Source organism: Dunckerocampus dactyliophorus, chromosome 1 (genome assembly GCF_027744805.1).
Source record: "Dunckerocampus dactyliophorus isolate RoL2022-P2 chromosome 1, RoL_Ddac_1.1, whole genome shotgun sequence".
Classification (NCBI taxonomy): domain Eukaryota; kingdom Metazoa; phylum Chordata; class Actinopteri; order Syngnathiformes; family Syngnathidae; genus Dunckerocampus; species Dunckerocampus dactyliophorus.
Window position 1 is genome coordinate 41,757,942 of NC_072819.1, and position 21,718 is coordinate 41,779,659.

A 21,718-nucleotide genomic window follows, 5' to 3' on the forward strand; every position below is an offset into this window, starting at 1 on the left:
AGTTGGTCGCATCTTTTTCGTCAGTTGTGTAGTTGCCGATGTCTGACCAATATCAGACATACTTTTCATGACGTCAAAGTAAATTACAGTAACAACTGTTGGCAGTAGGCGTTGGACCAATCCGATCCAGTATCGGTAATGGATTCCCCTACCAGCGAAATTGACGTATTGGAAATGACCAATACCACCTGCGGAGATTTCTGATCCATGAGCTACGTCTGTGCTTTAATAGCTAGAAGAATATCAGACAATGTAGCCAAAAGAGTGTAAGTGAATGTAGCTGTCGCCGCACATGCACACACAAGCGCTCTGCCTGATGCGTTCACGGCCACACAAAACAGTCGGACATGTACACAACACAAAACTTAAATGTGTTACACACTTTATGATAAAGATAATGTAGCGGCGTGGACGTTATGTGCGATGTTAAGAGTTCCGTGTTGTCCGAATGTCTGTGAAGTCATGAAATTGTCAGGCGCGAGCGCTTGTGTGTGTGTGTGCGCCGCTGCATGTGTGGAGACAGCGACATTCGCTGATTCTTCTGGCTGTATTGCTGGCATTCTTTTGGCGTGGTTGCATATTAAAGCAAACAGAGCTGTGGTAGTGGAATTGTGTATGTATCAGTAGATATCCAAATTCAGGTCCTTGGATCGGATCTGAAGTGGAAAAAATGTGGATTTGTGCATCCCTAGTTGTCAGTAAAAATGGTAAATGGTCTTTCACTTATGTAGCGCTTTTCTACCTCCAAGGCAAAGCGCTTTGACACTGTTAGCACATTTACCTCCTGATGATGTAACATCAGGAGCAACTGGGGGTTCAGGATACTTCGACATGGTCGCGGGAGGACGGAGGACCATCTGAGCTATGCCGCCCCCTAAAAAAATGCTACCATTCTTTCATTACTGTAGCTTCCTCTCCGAATAGCCCTATGTCTCCCTATTGGACAATTTATGGACGTCTATGAACACATTGTAATCATAATAGTCTGCTGTCCTGTTGCTTTGCTTCATTCCATAGATTACAGAAAGCACAGAAGTGCAACGGTGGTCTGACAAACTCAACCTAAACCTTTAGTGTAACAGAGACTTAAAAAATGGTAAAACTGTGAATCCTAAAAATGAGTGATAGCTCCGTATGAGCATATACTTCCATGACTCATCACCCAGTACCGCACAGCACTGCTTTTGAACATCAGCAGTCCCAGGGTGTCACGCAGTTGTGTTTTCCTGTAAAACCTCCTTGTATATTTCACACTTTGATCGACGTGCTGCAGCAGAAGCTCCATATTATGCAGATTGTGCAAGCTGCTCATCATTTGATTACCTTTTGGTGTTTTCATAAAAAGATATTTTCACCTTGAATGAATCCTTCACACGAGCATCATCCTGGGTATGTGCTGTTCCTCCACACAAAAAAAAAACACAACTGCAGTTTTTGTTTTTACTCTGCCCTTGCAGGCAACCTTGAAAAACTTAACTATCAACAGAAAAAAAAACACAAAGATACAGACTTACTCGAGCAACTGCTCATTTCATTTTGCACTTACACCTGTAGCCACATTGTGTCTATTGTATGTAATATTCTCACCGTGTCTATTTCCCCACCTTTAAAAGAAAACTGCACTTTTTTGGCAATTTTGCCCATCATCCACAACCCATATGTGAGACATAAACAAATATCTCCCTTGCCCTCTATTAAAACACCACAAAAAAGTCTCCAGCAACATTCTCCCGTTTCATATACATGCTGTGACCTTGTAGTAACAGGCACCTTCATGATAACATGCCATACTTATAGTGTTTTGCCATATTTTGGTCATTTTGAAGAAAAACTGCACTTTTTTAAAAATTTTGCCCATCATCCACAATCCTTATGTGAAACATAAACACACGTCTTTCTCTTTTCTGTGCTTTCTGAAGATATAAAAACAGATTTTAAAAAAAGACTCAAAGCTCATTTACTGCACGTAATGGGACACACCTATTCCGTGTGCAAAGCCCCTATTAAAACACCTCCAAAAACCTCCAACCGGCTTTCATGGTTTTATATACATGCTGTGACCATGCAGTAACATGATAACATGTAATACTTATAGTATTTTGCCGTATTTTGGTCATTTTTAAGCATTACCGGAACTTCCTTCCAGGACGCATTGATTTCACATAGCAACACAGAAACGCCTACACCTAGTGTTAACTTTTTCCAAACTCAAAAACAAAAACAAGCAGCATGGGCGGCAGCTCCAATATGTAACATTACCTTTCCGTAGTGGCTTGAGCTGTGAGCGAGTGTGTGGTGAAGCTAGTCACTGGCCGGCTAGTAGCTTGCCGGTGTGGTGTGGCAAGGTGTCACTCCGCCAGTAATGTAGTTCTTCGGCGTAACAGTGTTAATAACAATAATAATAACAATGTCGCTGTAGCTTGGTTAATATGCACGTCACAGTTTATGTACTGTAAATGGAGCATTGTTGGTGATTTTTTTACTTTTTTTCACAAGGCTTTATAGGCCGAATAGGTACATCCCATTGCGTGTCCCATTCTCATGTAGCACTAGTGCTAAAAGTTTCATTGACAAAATAAAACCATAATGTCACTTATACGGTAAATTCAATTCAAACTCACAGGCGATGCAGCAACTCCAGTCGCTTACGTTACCTCTCGGTGAGTGAGACGCTGTGAGCGAGGCTCTGTGTCACTAAGCTAAAAAGGTAGTTCTTCGGAGTTAGCTCCTACAATAACAATCGGGGTTAACATGCAGGTAAGGTTGGGCATCATTTAAATTTGAATGATTCCAATGCTTTTAAGAGGCAGGGTCATAAAAGTTGGCATGGTTTAAATGATGCCAAATGGTGCTCCCACCCCACAGGACACCGTGAAGGACATGGTCGAATGCCTTTTCCAAGTCCACAAAGCACATGTAGACCGGTTGGGCAAACTCCCAAGTACCCTCCAGTACCCTTGCAAGGTTGTAGAGCTGGTCCAGTGTTCCGCGACCAGGACGAAAACCACATTGCACCTCCTGTAGCCGAGGTTCGACTAACGGTCGTACCCTTCTCTCCAACACCCTGAAATAGACTTTCCCAGGGAGGCTGAGGAGAGTGATCCCCCTGTAGTTGGAACACACCCTCCGGTCACCCTTCTTGAAAAGGGGGACCACCACCCTGGTCTGCCAATCCAGAGGTACTGTTCCCGACTTCCACGCAATGTTGAAGAGACGTGTCAGCAAGACAGTCCTTCAACATCCAGAGCCTTGAGGAATTCAAGGCAAAACTCGTCCACTCCCAGAGCTTTGCCACTGAGGGGCGTTACCTCAGCCACGATGATGGAACTGTCCGCATTTGCGTCCTCAGACTCTGTTTCCTCTATGGAAGGTATGTCTGTGGATTGAGAAGGGCCTCAAAGTATTCGCTTGGCCTGCCGGTACCTATCAGCTGCTTCAGGAGTCCCACAAACCATCCATGCTCAATAGGTCTGCTTCTTCAGCTTGATGGCAGCCCGAACCTCTGGAGTCCACCATTGGGTTCGGGGCTTTCCGCCATGACTGGCACCGATCACCTTGTAGCTGCGGCTCCAATCGGCTGCCTCTGCAATGGAGACACGGAATAGAGCCCATTCGGACTCAATATCCTCGTCTTCCCCCATACGGGATTGGTGGCGCGCTATTACGTGCCGTTCGGTCCTTGTACAGCCAGAGCAGGAGCCTGGTTCGCATTGCCAGCACTTAGTCAAGCCTGTTTCCGGTGAATGTTGGCCTCCGCCAAGGCTGCCCTTCGTCACTGAGTCTGTTCAGAATTTTCTTGGACAGAATTTCTAGGTGCAGCCAAGGCATCGAGGGTGTCCAGTTCGGTGGCCTTAGGATCTTGTCTCTGCAATTTGCAGACGATGTGGTCCTGATGGCCTCATCAGGGTGTGACCTTCAGCGTTTACTGGGGCGGTTTGCATCTGAGTGTGAAGCGTAGGAAAGTGTCAAAATATTCAACGTTTTGTAATATTTGTAATGTTTGACCTTTTCCTGAGTGCAACAGGTGTTGAAAGCATGATAATGTCGAATGAAAGGCTCTGTGATTCTGTTACTGCAGGGGGAGAGATCCAACTGGAGGGAGTCACACCAGAAAAAGGCAAAAGTTGACAAACAGTCTTGATTGAAGTGCTCAGGCTGACACACGGGCTCACAGCCAGCGTGGAAAGCGCTTCAAGCAAAGAAAAGCAGAAATATAAAAATGTGAATTTAAAGGATTCTGACAGCGAAGACAACTCATTCAGGCAGCCAAAACAACACAAAGCAATGGTCTTTAAAGTCTATCAAAATGAGTTAATTTACAAAGAAGCTAAGAAAACACTGAAGTAAGGAATGTGCTAGAAAGCTAACCTTGAGCTTCAGAAAGATGTTGCTCTTGGGCTTCCATGCACGGCACACATCATTCATGTGTGCCTTTATCTTACCTGCCAGGTTGTTGTCACTTTGCGACTGCAATTGATTGACAGTTTGAACTTTGCACGTTAATGAATTAATCTTTTTTCATTCTGAAACAGCAGGGGAGCAGCTTGGATATCTTGGTTGGTTTTTTTCTCAGCAGAGTGTCAAATTAGTCACACTGAACGTTCAACCCATGCAGGGAAGGCGCCTCAGGGCCTCTTTGGCCTTGTGGCCACACTCCCGATGCCCAAAAACGGCGTCGAAAAAGGTCTCAGTGATGAATAAAACATGAACTGAATCTGGGCTTTTGTGATTATGAGAGTTAATGAAAGAAGGGTATGTTTGGTGGGTCCTTACTTCTATGGATCTGAGTGAACATTTCGGTGCCTTATCTGGCAGCCTTAGGCTCACATGCTTGTTGCCTGAATAAGTGTGCTTTCATGTCATTAATTTTATGATACAAGTACTTTCCCTGATACGAGTACTTTTCCGGCTTGCTCCTCGCCCTCCAAATACTCAGGTTTGCAGGACGTGCGCCTCAAAAAAATCTAACCTTTGCATTTCAGTTGCATGGAGAGCAAAGGCTTCATTATGCTACAGCGTAGTCACTATGCAAGCCCTTCTGACGGTGTTGGATCCTGTTGTAGCTCTTTGGCAGGGGCTGAGCGCATGACTTGCAGCTCTCAGCCAAAGTGCTAGGAGCATTGTTTTCCTGAGAAAACCACAGCAACCACAACTCTCACTGACTAGCTACTTAGCTTCCTGTGTCGTAGTAGTGAACAATGGTGATAGAAGCAACATTCAGATCGGTGTTGGAGTTAGAACTAATCGTTTGTTGTTTTTTTTTTTACTTGTATTGTACATGTTGCTCCAATCCTTGTAATGGGGTGAGAAAGTGTCATATATGTGCTGTTATATATGTGGTGAATTTGCTCCATCGTTTCTGTTGTTAAAATGCCGTTTTCGCAGGAGGGAAAAACAGGAAAGGTTACATACCCGATATGGCGTACTACAGTTACAGCTCTGCGGTCCACGTTACAGTTAGATTTTTTTGGAGGCTCCGCCGCTAGTGGGGGAGTGCCAAAGCGGCGTGGCTTACGCATTCATCATGGTCAGCTTTTAGTACATCATTTTCATTCAGAAGGCACACAGCCCACCTTCGCAAACGCCTTCTCCGCTAATTTAGGATCAATATTTACAATAAACGTGACTGTTGTAACACACCGATTAGTTCCATCTCCAATCACTCTTTAGTTGCCATTGTTCGTTAGCGACAAAGGACGCTAACAAGCCAAGAGGTCGATGAGTGTTGTGGTCGCTCATGCAGAACTTGGTAAGGTCCATGACGGCGTCGGAAGGGGCAGCGTGATGACAATGCAGAGGCATAAACCAAGTTCTACTGTGCGCATACAGCACCTCTTCATTTAGCTGCGCTCAAGAAGGACAAAGAAGACTCGTGTCACAATGCAACAACGTCACTACAAAACTTTAGGGGGATTTCTGATGCTATGAAAGTACATTTGCACCAGCTGCCTCGCTTACATGTCATCTCACCTGGAAACTATCAGCATCACTATGACATATTTGCAGCATCTTTCTATATGAGTTGATAGTGTTACATGTGAATGAAATGTTGTCATAAACCTGTACCCAGCATGTTCTTTTAAATTCAGCTCTTTATGTATCGACAGCACTAGAGCAGGAGAGTCTTCTCTATTTTTTAATTATATTTCCCAATGCCCTCAAAAGTGAGACAAATGACGTGCTGGGGAAATGATCTTGACATTTTTCAACGTAAGACTCCCGCAGACTCTGATTCCATAAAAATGAGACCATAAAATTGAAATACAACACATTTTTCTCAGCACCTGTGCTCAAGTTTGCTGAACAGGATTCTTCAGAGGGGTGTGAGAATGCCATGTGAGAACCTCCAACATAGATTAGGTTTACCACTGATTCACCTCCTGAGTATATTATTATGAGTACCGTGTTAGCATTTGGTGTAGTAGGGGTACTTTCATATTGCCGTGGACAAATCCAGCCTCAACCAACACAAAGATACTTCAATATCGCCACTCAAATATCGAATCATGGTGGTATTCCAAAAATACCTCTAAGAGTACTCCATTGCACAACTACACAATGTGAGTGTTGCAGGCGGGAAGTTGAGACCCAACACAGTTGCAGGCATCATCTGTGCGTCCCCATTGTGCTTCAATGCAATGTGTGTGTATTGTTACACCATATGTCCTTGTTTTCGCCTCGTCATCGCAGAAACTGCGTGTGACTTATTCATGTGGCTTTCTCCTCGAAAGCTGTCTAAGTGGTGCACAGAATGCTGCGCTCTTCTTAATGTTGGGTGATCGCTGTACTCCACAGCACACATTAAGAGAAGCGTAACGTTACTGCAACAAGGTCCGCAGAGAGTTCAATAAATCAGATTTGATCTCATTTAAATGGAGCGCTTGAAAGATGACACAGAGAAAGTAATTACTGCAAAAGTGATGTAAGTATTATACACAATGTCATCATGTGGATGCTACTGATTGAAGTCAGAGTAAATTATGAGAAGCCCTGGGATGTTTCTGGGAAGCGACTTTTCAGATCCTTTCCTGACTATTTGCTGGGATAGTTGGTGGCTGGCTTTGGCAAATTGGTTCTCTCATTCTGCTGGAAGGTGATTACAATAGGGTGCTGAATGTAAAAATTCTGTATATTTATATTTAGATGTAGCATTTACTGTATATTTACATTTAGCATCTAGATTCACCATTTAAAGAAAATGACTTAAATGTGAGAGAAGTCAGCAGACGTGCACTAGCAATCACGCCCCTTGCAAACATATTTGATCTGAATTAAAATAAAGACAAATACAGTGGAACCTCTAAATCTGTTGTGGCATGCTATGGCATGCTGATTCAAATGTAATTCATACAAAATAATGAAAATTGAATTGTCACCTGACTTTGGATGGACAGACATTTCGGCAGCTCTACTCCTGATTTTTAACAACAAATTATTAGTAGCTTAAAGATGACCTTTAGTTTTGCTCTCTCCGTCCTATTGAACATCAGTCATCTGACTCTGGAGACTAATTTGTCCTAAAATGAACCGTCATTATACGCCCCCACTCAAGCACCATTACAATTGATCCATTTGTCCTGTGAATGTACAAAAACACAACTGCATTTTCACCACTTATAAATGTGCACAATTTTAAGTTAATAAATTATTAACCAGTGTATCAATTGTAAGCCTTATGCTGGATGTAAAAAGTGAACACTCCCCTGTTAAATAACTGATTTTTCTGAAGTTGAAAAGGGGGACCACAATAACCGTTTCAGAATCCTTTTCAAATTTTAATGCAAATTATAACTAAGTTGAAAGAGACCAAATCTAAACTAAAAATATAAGAATAAATTGGTTGCATTAATGTGCACACCCTACACCTAAATACTTTAAGCACATTTTGTTTTATTCACATCATTTGCGGTAGGACTCTATCGGCATAGTACGTCTTGTCTTGGCAATATTTGCCCACCCTTCCTTGAAAAAAAACACCCCAAATGTGTCAGTGTCATTGTCATGCTGAAAAGTGAAATTACTCTTCATCACTGGAAGGCTTGGGGCCAAAATTGATGCTTATTTCACTTACTGATGTACAGTCGTCCCTCCCCAGTTTGCGGTTTCACTTTTCTGGTAGGCTACTGTTTAACCAAACATGTTACACGCACTGTTTGGAAAAAAACATTTATTTAATTACAAGTTAAGACATCCTTCTGTGTAACATCTTTCTGTGTACTAAATATCCCATCTTACAACGTGCACACCTACAGTGTATAGACAGATGCGCTTTATAGACCAAAAAACACAATTAGCATTTTCAAATGTAAAAATTGCTAAATAAACTACAATACAAATATATGGCATTCAAAAGATGCATATGTAGTAGTCTACGCTAGTCACTAGATGTCAGCAATGTTACTGTAACGTACGGTGAGACACACGCGCATCACACTTAATCGCCGGAACAACAGACTTTTATTGGAGCTTTGAATTATGTCACAACAGGCACAAAAATCCCTAATAAAAACACGGGCTACTGTTGCAGCCATAACCTAAGCCAAGCTGAAACTCAACTCTGAAGCCCCGACGTCACTTCCTGTCTGCCCCTCACAGATCCCGTGTAGCTTCTTCAGGCTGGGCCCGGCCGGGCCCCACGGATGAAGACCCGACCACCAGACACTCGCCTGCAAGCCCCTACCCTGGACCTGGCTCCAGGGTGAGGCTGCGGTGTTCCATGTCCGGGCGAGGTGCGGTCCCTCATTTCGGTGTCTCTCATAGGGTCTCCTTAATCACTCTTTGTCTGGCCCGTCACCTAGGACCTGTTTGCCTTGGGAGACCCTGCCAGGGGCATGTAGCCCCGGACAACATAGCTACTAGGACCACTTGGGCAAGTTCCCCACTAGCTGCCATGGCCTCAATTCTTGCCCTTTTCTCCCTCGCAAAATAATTTGGTTAAGCAAATGTTGCACAAAATCTTTGAAATTGCCACAAATGACTAATACATAGAAAACACATAATACACAACTCATACATTAATAAGCAGTCATATACTGATTGGCACTGAAGTAGTCATAGTAATACAACAAATAGGAATGAGATTAGAGAGATTTGCTGTCTAAATCTCTCCATCACACATGAGGAAATCATATTTAATCCTAGTTAACCCCGCTGTCTGCCACCTAGAATGTTGTCAGCTGTAATAAGGGGCTGACTGTGTCTTGCCTCTGTGACTGGCCCCGCGGCTGTTTATCCCTGCATGTTTACTCAGCTGTGCCTGACAAGGGGTGGCGCATAGTGGAATTACAGTGCAGGGAGCTGCTACTCTGACGGCCTCTATGCCTGCCTGCCGCTTTCCTCACAGCAGAGCCGGAGCGTGGGTTCTGTACACGCCTGTTTAGCACTAGTTCATCATGCAGGAGATTCAGAGGCTGTGGTGGCGATTGAGGCATGCATGGCAACATACAGGCAGGTTCAGGGGTAATGACACGATGTGACATATTGCAATTTTCTTACAGTGTTCCAAACAGCTTTAACATGTAATCTGATTAAGTTTAAAATTGGCCATATAAATGCATCACACAAGAGGCTGACTCTGCGTGCGCTCAACCGAGGGACAATAATAAGAGCCAACAAATTCATGTCCATAAGCCTATTCAGAAGAGCATGCAACAACATGAACAAGCAACAAACAGCTTCATAATCATGCTGATGATACAGAAATGTAATAGAGAGAACACTGTCTCTGTCATTGACATGGCAACATAGGATCACCAACTACTGGTCAATAATCACCAACAACCATCAGCTATTATTTTCCTCTCATCACCTGGAGGGCCACCCTACAGCCGTGGCCAAAAGAATGACAGAAATATTAATTTGTGTCAAATAAATAACTTATTTTTTTCAAGTCTGCTGCCTCAGTTTTTATCATGATAATTTGCATATACAGTCATCCCTCGCTACATCGTGGTTCAAACATACAGTAGCTTCCCTCACTCTATTGTGGTTTTTCAAAAATTAATTCATTAATAAATGACCGCTGTTTCGTGGTTGACTGTGGATTATTATTAGTCAAAAGACAAGTTATATGTAGGCTGGTTACTAGCCATCAGTAATGTTACATTGACGAGACATGACATTAGATTAGATTAGGTTAGATTACTTCATCACTGCATGAAGTCAGACGTGGCATGTCCGACATGACATAGTGAAAATAAATTCTCCTCCCATTGTGTGTGGAAGTGGTGAGTTTTGGGCTTCTTACTTTGTCCTTCTTCCCCCCTCCATTTTCTCAAAACAATATGCGTTCAAAAGATTAAAACATTTGTATCACAAAAATGCCTAACGCATATTGTTTTGTGAAGCCAAACTCTTTACTTACTTGTCCACAGCAACTAATGGAACTACGTTCTTCATCACAGAAATCTGACCAGACTCGACTTAGGAGACCAAGTGGGGGGTAAGTCGCTGTTATTGGACTACAATGCTGATGGGGATGTCATACAACTTCATGCAAAAAAATCCGAACTATCCCTTTAAGAAAGGGTTTCAAATGGAGTGGGGAAGAAGGAAAAAGTAAGAAGCCAAAAACTCACCACTTCCACACACAATGGGAGGAGAAACAGTTTGGCACCAAAAACAATGTATTTGATCTTCTTGTGATGGCTAAGATAAGAAATGTATTGATCCCACACATATATAGTAGGTTTAATGCAATAAAATAAGACTATAAAGTAAGAACATTAAAGTTATCAATCAAAATAATAATCAGCAAATTCATGCATTTTAAACAATACCCCTTGAACTAAAAATAAAATAAATCTTTCCAAAAACAACATAAATCAAGGCACAAGAAACAAATATATTCTTATATAAAATATGTAAAACATGAATTATCTACTCAGAGATGAGTGGAGTAGCCAACAAAACAAGATTCAAGATTCAAGATTCAAGATTCAAGAGAGTTTTATTGTCATGTGCATAGTACAACAGCAGTTATACCATGCAATGAAAATCTTATTCTGTTCATTCTCCCAAGAAAAGAAAGAAAACAAATGAAAGAATAAGAACATAAGAAACATAAACACATAAACATATATACCAATAAATTAAGCAACAACAACAGAAGAGACATTAATACAAGTAAATAATACAAATAAATAAATAAATAAAGTGCTATGAGTGTGTGCGTGTGTTGCGTGCGGCGTGTGCGAGTGCTTCGTTGAGAAGCCTGATGGCCTGTGGGTAAAAGCTGTTTGCCAGCCTTGTGGTCCTGGACTTCAAACTCCTGTAGCGTCTGCCTGACGGTAGGAGTGTGAATAATGAGTGTTGTGGATGTGTGCTGTCCTTGATGAGGTTGTGTGTTCTGCGTAGGACTCTAGATTTATAAATGTCTTGCAGTGAGGGGAGGGCTGCCCCAACAATGTTCTGTGAGGTCTTGATCACCCGCTGGAGTGCCTTCCTATCACGTGTTGTACAGTTACCGTACCAAACAGTGATGGAGGCGGTAAGGACACTTTCAATAGTGCATCTGTAGAAGCAACTGTACTCATTTAAGAGTATTGTTACTTTACAACAATTTTACTCAAGAAAAAGATATGCGATGTTACACATATCGGTAATGGTTGATATCGGAATCGGAAATTGGGAGTTGGACAATATCGGTATGTCGGTTATTGGCAAAAAAAGCCAGTATCGGACATCCATATTTGTAACCATATTTGGTTGACAAGCCTCAACCGCTGTCATGTTGTTTGCACTCGCATCGATGCTACTGTTCACAATTGGTTGACAGCGCTTGTACAAACTTTGCGCCACATGAAAATGATTATAGACAATACATTTTCATTACTCAATGAATAAAACACTAATACGTCTTTGGCTGTTCAGCATCCAATGTTTAGCCGTTATCTAATGTACGTGTGAGCGTGTCAACAGATGTATGCGTTATTGCGGTCAATTTGTACCGTATTGCATTGGCAGTAAATTACATATGCCAGACGCAGAGAGAACCCTTCATTGTTAACAGGGCTTCAGAATAGAGCGATGTCTGGAGTTTACAACCTGTGAAGTTCAATTATCAGAGATACTGTTTGCGTGATGTCATTTGCTGCTATTTCAAACCGTCCTTCTGAAGTTATAGCATTTATGATGGGTCAGATGGTTTATGGATTTGAAAGTGAAGACAGCTGCTCCCTAACCAACTCCCGATGGGACCCATCTCTACATTACCCTTGAACATATTATACGGCGACTCCGCGCTGACTCTTCCTCACCTTCTATTCCTGTTGTCTTCCTTTACGCTATAATATCAGTCACACTAACAAGTGCTCTGCTAACTGCAGCGACGACGCAATCACCTGCAGAAAAGACACCAGTTACTTTCTAAATCACACCTACTTTATATAATTTGCATCACAAAATGCATATACTAGTAGCATACATACATGTGTTTGTATTATTATCAGCTAATGTAATCTATTCTGTGGTTTATAACCCACTGGCTCATGATTAATGACGTCTAAACCTCTTAAAAAGGAGGATGTATGCTTTATTAAGCGTTAATAAGCCGTCCGGAGTTATATACGGGAGTAGCACTCATACACCCACCCAATCCCCTGAGGTGCCCCTTGCCTAGTGTGCCGATGCTACCGTCTCTGAAGGTGATAGGTAGTGAGAGGCTGGACTTAGCTTGGGAATAGGATGAGAGAGGCAGACCGTCTCTACTGGCCTGTGAAATATTCATCAAATGAAGCGGGGTAGGTGGGGAAGTGCAGCAGGAGATAGAGGAGAGTCCACAGGGGGAAAGAACCTCAGACTTTTCAGCAGAGGTAAAGGAATTATAGGGAAGAACCATGACCAAGGAGCCAGATATTGTAGAAAGGGAAGAAAGTTTTATTTTTTTATGATATATTGTGTGTGAGACGGTTGTTAAAACCTTTAATATCAAACCCAAAGTAGGGGAGGGCCTGTTGAAGCACTGGAATCGCTTTCGCCTCATAGCCAATAAAACTTCTATTTTCTGCAATAACCGATAAGGTTCTAAGGTTACAATAACCGATAAGGCGGTGGCAGTGTTTCCCACAGGACAGCGACCTATTTGTGGCATTAATGGGCTGCAGGGGAAACGCCTGTGGTGCAGAACAGGTTAAACCCCAGCAGGTTAACATTGTGGCAGACACTTGGTTAATTTGCATAATTGGCCATGATGCATGTGCATGTAATTGTAATGGGCGCCGTAGGAGAGAGGAATAATATTGCGGGAGAGACAAAACGTAACTAAAAACATTGACAAGCGAAACAAATATGTTTACAAATACGAATAAACTTCTTTTTGTCTTTTTTTTAAAAAGTCACAAACAAGACAAAGCCACCTGTAAGTTCTTTTAGACAAGGGTGGGGCCCACTACACGTTGAGAAGAGCGATACGTGCTTTCATGTCTGTCTCCAAACATCTCCAATAAGATCAGAAAAAGCCACTCATTCACGTACACGGTGCATTTGGCAAGTTGAAAACGGTTCGTGTGGCGTTGCCCACTGCCTCCACTTTATTAGGTTTTCCTCAGGTCGCCTCTATTTCGGTTTGTATCTAAAGTTACTTGGTAACTTGTTTCGTAAAGTACACGGTGCATTTGACAAGACAGCGCTGTGCAGGCTCGTATGGCTCGTGCGTCAGTAGCTGCCCATTTTTTTTTTCCGTCTGCTTGCTTATAGTCTGCTTGCTTTGCTTGTAGTACTGAGCACGGTGCTTTTGAGAAAAATACAGTGAAGTAGGATGACAGATTATTTCCCTCTTTGCCATCAATGGATGTATGAATCACCAACTTCACTCAGATTATTAATAAAATAATTAAATAATAAAGTCTTACAGATCACTTACACACATACAGTACACATCTAGCTGAATAATAAACAATAAATATAGCAACTTCTGATCAATCCAAGTCAATTTCAGACTTAAAATAATGTTCCAATTTAAGCCCCACCCATTTTGGGTTAAATCACGCCCACCTCTGGTCTATGCCCCGCCCACTCCGAGTACAGATAGGATATGGATAATTTAGATGGGTGAACAGATGCAGATGCAGATACAGATACAGATACAGATAGTGGTGTACTCGCTCATCCCTACCCAGTACTGTGCAAAATGGTCATATCCAGTTGAAGTCAATGACACGGTACAATTATACAACTACAAGAAATGTACCATAGGGCTGCTCTCTACTCCCTGTTATAGTGTAAACAGTAATCCTTCACCCCGTGTTACCTGTTAAAGTACCACAATAAAGAAAGGCAAAAGTAGCTCCACTTTCCAAAGTGCCTTCAAAGAATGTGGAAGCATTTCCATAAAAACAACAGTACTAATGGATTGAAGTTACCCCACAGAGACCTCTTAGCAGCTGGAGAAAGACCTCACTAAATGGATGGAGAAGTGTAGGGATTTGTGATTTAAAAATTCTAATGTGCATCTGGAATAAGACCTGCATATTTATGTGCATTATGTTTAATGGCAACAGTGCTATGCTGAGTGCTTTTAAACATCAGGAAAACTGCTTGTGAGTGACGGCTTTATTGATCACAGAACTCGGCTGAGTTGTGTCAACGTGTTGTGCCTTGAATATTGTGTAAAAAAGGATTGAAGGTACCTTTTGGTGGAGTGTGATGAGCAAGTAGAAGTCAAGTGAACCTTAAGCTTTTACTATTTCGAAGCTCTGGTTAATACGATGCCAATCTTTGTTTTAACACTTCCAGCATGAGATTCATACAGTATGCATGCACATGCATGTGTGATGCACACGCGCTTTGTGATTTATTCATTCAGCTTAACAAGCACTTGCAGTATACAAGATGTGCAGACTCTGCAATATACGGGACATATTGGATGCTTTTTCCACACGTACCATCTCTGTCACAACATTACGATTACAAGACATGATGTGCCTTCTCTGTGATCAATCACCATGCTGCTGAACACCATGCACTTGTCATGCACATTCACTTTGCATCCATGCACTGCCTGACTTATTTATGAGAAACTATACGTGCAGCAACTGTATGTAGCATATATTTTCCCAATGAGACGAAGCCCTTCTGGCAGTGGATTAGTTCATATCATGGTACACAAGGGCTGCAGCATGTGAAGCATTGTGCCACCAACAGCAGACTGTAAAAACAGCAGGTAGTTAACCTAAAGTATACGCATCCACTTGTTCCTGCAGAGCAGCATGTCACAATAGAACACTTTTTTTTCCAAACATGCATGATTTGATGTGATATGCCAAAGCAAACATGATGGCTGTGATATCTGAGGTTAAAGGTCAAATTGGTAAGTTTCGAGTTTTAGTGCATTTAGTGGTCTGCAAAGCACACAAAATATCAAAATAGCACATAATGTTCAATTTAGTAGAGGTGAAAGGTTAAATTAGTATGTTATCTCTACCAGTCAACCCATCTTCACATTTTATTTCCAGATCACTATACATTATTGCACGTGTGACAAATTGATTGAGAAGGAAATTGGGTTTTCTCAGGAACACGTCCTGCCTCCACGTGCTGTCCCGTACGTCTTGTTTTTGTTTTTCTTTGGTTTCTTTTTTTTTTAGAACGTGATGATACTGTGATGGATAACGTGATGGTTTTCATTGTTTCACAAACTAAACATATACAGTAGATATTTTTGGTTTGTTGAAGTGATGCCTTTATCATTTACATAATTACACTGAGAGGTTTGTGAGAGCTATTTTTGTTAAAGCTGGACTTGCTAATATAGCTACTATTATTTCATATTTTTTAGTTAATTTGTCCAGTAAGTCTTGAAAAGAGAACTGTTATTTTCTTACAGGCCAATTTTCCAACACAGAAGACACATACTGTAATGTCTATCACTATTTAATTCCAGAAATTTTAAAATACTGTATTTTCTGCCATATAAGCCGCTGCTTTTTTTTTTAAAACTTTGAACCCTGCGGCTTATACAGCAGCGCAGCTAATTAATGGCTAAATTCTAATCCTGTGACATTTCCTTTACTTCAGAACTACTAAAAATGTTTTAAATACTATGCCGCATGTGGGTCAGTGAGGAAATTGTAGCTCTTTCTTTGGTGGGAGCTAATTACGAGCTATCAGTGCTCTCAAAACGAGCTTGTCAACCACATTGGAAATCGCAGAAGGTCAGTATATATAACGGTTACAATATAACAGTCTGACTCATGTTGTCATCTTACAAAGAACACGAAACTCATCACACAGCAACTTAACACTGAAAAGGTATGCCTAGGAAATATACAAACATGTGCCAATGCGAGTTTAAAATGAACAACAACATCTCTTTTAAAGTTTTCCCATAATGCATTACGTCCAAGCAAAGCATTGATTGGTGCCTGCTGAAGCACTGCAATGATGTCAGCCTCCGTCACAGCTCTGGGCTCCTCTTGCTCCCTCTGGTGGACAGAAGCAGCATTGGAGCGCCATCCATTCATTTTCTAAGCCGCTTGTCCACCAATTAAATATTTTGCTCAGACAGTCCATTACGAGAAAACTTTAAAATAGTTGTTTTTTTTATTTTAAAGTTGTATTAATACATGTTTGTACTGTATATTCATTGGGAATACCTTTTGAGTGTCAAGTTGCTGTATGATGAGTTTAGTATTGACACCGTGAGTCAGACTGTTCGACTTAGTAATGACCTCCTGCAATTTCCAATGGGTTGACAAGCTTGTCGTGAGTTGTTTCTTAGCTCATGATTGGCTCAAATAAAGAACTCCCTGGTTCTCATGGACTTGTGTGCTACAATATGCCATTTTATGACGTGGACGTATGGCTGATATATGTACAAATCTGTTTATTCCTCTAAATTTAGTGGGTGCGCCTTACACACCGGAATTGGCGGTAATTTTTGCAACACTGAAACTTATCTCGAGATATTATTTTAGGCATAATAAAAAATGCTGTGTAACCTCTGGGAATCTGAATTTGTGTCTATGGTTATAGATAGTATTTTGTAGTATAACAATTGTCTATCCATACAGAGGAGGCATATTTTAAATGTATTGAAATTATAAGGCATCTTTGAGTAAACTTCAAGTATCATTTGAATATCTCAATGTTGGGTCGAGTGTCCTGGTTTTCAGTCATCATGGTCACCTTAACTTAAATGGAGTAAAGAGTAAAAGATTCCACTGGTAGTTTGCAGACTGCCAATCAAATACAATATGTGGGCTCAATTAACAACTGGATTATTTGTGCCTTCAATCTCCCTTTTGCTCAAATGAATCAATTTCTCTGTAATTCAATGCTTCTTTATTTTAAACTGCATTTTTGGTTTGTTCTCTCGAAGCACAAGTTGTGTTCCATAGGACTCCACGCTTCTCCCCACCCAACTCACCCTGTCTGCCTGACTTTGTATTACTGAACTCCCACACTCGCTCGTTCTCTGCATGCAACTCTAACAGCTCCAATCGAAGATGAACTCTTTGCCAAAAAGAAGATCAATCCTGGCACATTGTTTGTCTACTAGCATTCACCTACTGCCACTGAGTCATGTTGCACGTGTCTTTTGTTAATACCACACACTGCTTCCATCAAACATCTGTATAGTAGCTTTCCTGACACATTTAGGCAGCAATCTTCAAACCCAGCATGCTTGGTCTCCATGGTAACATGAGATTCAACGTAACGGCCATAAGAAGATGTTAAATCATCAGCCTGCCAGTTGCCAGAATCTTTCTGAGATAGCGCTGTCACCCAAAGCCAAGAGTAGAAAATTGGGTCTTTTATTTTTCTCCTCGTCTGCCCTAGTCTCCATTGTTTTTTCTCCCTTCTGCTTCTACATGATCACACATAAATGGAGACAAACACTGACCCCCAGTGGAAAGGTTTTTTAAGAAGCCTTTTAAAGCTCACCGCAATCAAGTGAGGAGTTCAAATGTTTAAGAAAAGTATCTGGTTTCTTTCAGGTTTTCACTCGCTACGGGAAGTGTTACACCTTCAACGCTGGTAGTAATGATCGCCCTCCTCTCATAACCACCAAGGGAGGAATGGGAAACGGACTTGAACTCATGCTGGACATTCAGCAAGATGAGTACCTGCCTGTCTGGGGAGAAACAGGTGAGAGGGAACGACACTCACCAAATTAATAGGTGTGTCTGCTCCTTGCTCAGATGTGTGGCAGCGGTAGAACTTATCAGAGTGGGTTGCACTCACATCACACTTTTCTTCACTCATCAGATGAGACATCTCTTGAAGCTGGGATCAAAGTGCAGATTCACAGCCAAGATGAACCTTCTTTCATTGATCAGCTCGGGTTCGGAGTGGCTCCTGGGTTTCAGACCTTTGTCTCTTGCCAAGAACAGAGGGTACAAACCTTTCTTTTAATGTCATTAAAATCTGCAAGCTTCTTGTGTATATGACTCAGTCTTTCACAGCTTCCTGAGCCCTAATGGCTGTGTTGATCATTATTAACCTTATTAAAAGACACACAGGGCTGCATCAAATGCACCAGTGTTTTTACTGTATATTATTTCTGTCTTTTTTGCTCTTTTGTTTGATTTTTACGGTTCTTGCCATTTCTAAAAAATGCCTCGCATACAATAACTATCACATTTGTATTTCATATTACAGCTTATATATCTACCCCCACCTTGGGGAGAGTGCAAGGTGACACCCATGGACTCCGACTTCTTCGATACTTACAGCATCACAGCCTGTCGCATTGACTGTGAAACACGCTATCTGGTGGACAACTGTAACTGCCGAATGGTGCACATGCCCGGTAGGAAAACACTGACACCCCATCTATCAGTACAGGTCGTCCTCGTGTTATGATGTTCCGTGCTGCGACGTTTCCTGGTTACAGGCGTACGCCCATACATTTTTAATATTGCACAAAAAGAAACGTTTAAGGAGTTGAGTGCAGGTGGGGTAAGAATGCATATGCAGACTATCCCTACACTGAGGAAGTATGTCACGTTTGTTCTTTTAACTTTTTTGTTTGCCTGTACTGTTTGGCAGCTTAGTCATGCAGTACAGGTGAACAGTGTGTTTATTTTGCCAGAACAGATCTGCTGTACAACAGGTGAGTCTGGCATACTCCTCCTGTTTAAGTTGTATTGCAGTTTTATTTTTAGAGCCACTGAACAGTACATAGCTTAAAAGAGGACTCGGCTAGCAGTAGTAGGAGGCTCCCATGCTCTGCAGGCCGCTGGGTTGTCCCGGCTAGCTGTCAGAGAAGGCTTTTCTCCAAGCTGCATCTACATAATCCACACTGTTTGCCTGCTGTAAAAACGACTCACCATTATATATTAACGTGTGTTCACCTCACTGCAGGTTTTGAGGAGTTTTAAAGGGATAGTTCGGATGTTTTGACATGAAGTTGGATGACATCCCCATTGGCATTGTAGTCCAATAACAGCGACTTACCCCCCACTTGGTCTACTAAGTCCACCTCTGGTCAGATTTCTGTGATTGCTGTGATTCTTAGTTGCTGGGGACAATTAAGTAAAGAGTTTGGCTTCTAAAAACAAAATGCGTTCAAAAGATTAAAACATTTGCATCATAAAAATGCCTTCTCAAAAACTCTAACGTCACAGAACGCTCGGCGTTATATCTGTCTCCTGCCGTATCCCTGCACACTGTCTCCTGTGTGTTCATGTGAATGTGATGAAGACACTCACATCTTCTTCCGCTGTGGAACACATACGTAAACAAGATGGCCGCGGCGCTCCGTCATGGAAGTATATACAGTATATATATATATATATATATATATTGTATTGTATATATCCTCAATGTGTTCTGTGTACAGTCAGAGTGACGTACAGTAGCTGTTATTTTAGATACAAACGACTTACATCTCAATCATAGCACTGAAAAATAGCAATAGCCAACCATTTTTTCCACTACACCTTTTTGGACTGTCAGAGCCGTAGTACCCACAAACACAATAGAGGACTAGATCACTGCACCTAAACCACTGATACTGAGCACTACTGGTCGTATGCATTTACTATGAGACCTAATGTGTGTTGCTTTGCAGGCGACGCACCCTATTGCACCCCTGAGCTGTACAAAGAATGTGCTGATCCTGCGCTTGGTAAGAAAGAGGCGTTGTTCAACTCTGGTCTGAAACTTTAAAGAGCAAATACAGTCGTCCCTTGCCACATCGTGGTTCAAATTTCGCACCTTCACTCTATCATGGTTTTTCCAAAATATATTAATAAATCATGCTGTTTGGTGGATGAACATGGCGTATTATTAGTCATACAATGTGCATATTTAATCAAATTGTACTTATTTTTTGCCTAAATTAAGCATTTTCAAGCACAAAAATGGCTAAATAACGTTTCTGTCAGACTACCCCGGGGCAGCTCTGCCTACAGATGTAGATTACCATCACCAGTGTGTGACTGAGGAGTGAATGAATATTGAGTTCACTTCATAGTGAAGCGCTTTGGGTACCTTGAAATACGCTATAAAATCTAATCCATTATTATTATTATTGTTATTATTGTTAAATGAACTAAAACACAAATAGAAGGCATTCAGAAGAGGCATTCGAAAACGTGATGCTGTGTAGTATTCTACACTGGTCACTAGTTGTCAGTAATGTTCCTGTAACGTTTGGTGAGGCACACCAGCATCAAACTTGATCACGGCAACAACAGGATTTTATTGCAGGTTTGAATTATTATTATTTATTATTATTATTTATGATTACATAATGATCATAAATAATAATCACAATAATAACACAGGCTACTGTTGCAAACCTAGATAAAACTCAACTCTGAACCCTCAATGTCAGTTCCCATCCTTCACACATCCAGAACACATTTATTGCAACACACACAAGTCTTATTTCTGTCTTAAATGGCTTATTTTCTCTGATTATATCTACTATATTGGGTAATATGAGTTTAAATGTCACTATGGGGTGTTATTTCTTGTCTAGAGGGCTATAATAATGTTAAAAACCATATTTAGAGGGTCGTAAACAGGGTTTCTATGCTCTAACGACAAAAATATTCAATTTATAAATAAGGAATCCTACTTCGCAGAAATTATGGTCAGGTCTGTAACCAATTAACCGCAATAAACAAGGGATTACTGGACTGCATCTTACTGTACTGTAATGCATGATGTGACCAGGATAGTGTTGTAAAATAAATCTCTGATCCCAAGCAGACTGATTTGAATGACGTTTTGCCCTGCAGATTTCCTGGTGCAGAAAGACAATGATTTCTGTGTGTGCGAGACACCGTGCAACATGACCAGATACAGCAAAGAGCTGTCCTTTGTGAAAATCCCCAGCAAGGCCTCCGCTAAATATCTTGCAAAGAAATACAACAAATCTGAGCAGTACATTAAGTAAGTATGGACTACAATTTAAGAAATACAAATAATTGTATAATTCATGTCACCGATTCCTTGGCACTGCAGGGAAAACATCCTGGTATTGGACATCTTTTTTGAGGCTCTCAACTATGAAACTATTGAACAAAAGAAGGCATATGAAGTGGCAGGACTTTTAGGTGCAGAATTATATTGTAATACAGACTTTAACAAGGTTATATACCTTGGTTCATTATCCTTTGTGCCTTGATTCCAGGTGATATTGGTGGTCAAATGGGACTTTTTATTGGTGCGAGCATACTCACCATTCTGGAGCTATTTGATTATCTTTATGAGGTGAGACGACATTGGTGGAGTACTGTAGTTAAGTCAACCCATTGTTGCTTAG

At 41.3% G+C, this 21,718-nt stretch overlaps 1 protein-coding gene across 2 annotated transcripts in view; it reads left to right on the forward strand.

Moving 5' to 3' along the window:
- Positions 1-21,718, forward strand: part of LOC129184325 (acid-sensing ion channel 1-like) — a 53,197-nt gene that overhangs the window by 26,149 nt on the left and 5,330 nt on the right. Inside the window, exons 3-9 of one of the 2 annotated variants that reach the window (XM_054780620.1) lie at positions 17,937-18,087; positions 18,208-18,335; positions 18,601-18,751; positions 20,015-20,071; positions 21,192-21,345; positions 21,418-21,509; positions 21,587-21,666. In XM_054780620.1, coding sequence (XP_054636595.1) covers positions 17,937-18,087; positions 18,208-18,335; positions 18,601-18,751; positions 20,015-20,071; positions 21,192-21,345; positions 21,418-21,509; positions 21,587-21,666 — 813 coding nt within the window. Of the gene's footprint in view, positions 1-17,936; positions 18,088-18,207; positions 18,336-18,600; positions 18,752-20,014; positions 20,072-21,191; positions 21,346-21,417; positions 21,510-21,586; positions 21,667-21,718 lie in introns of those variants that run through there. The other variant, XM_054780629.1, reaches the window with a different exon arrangement.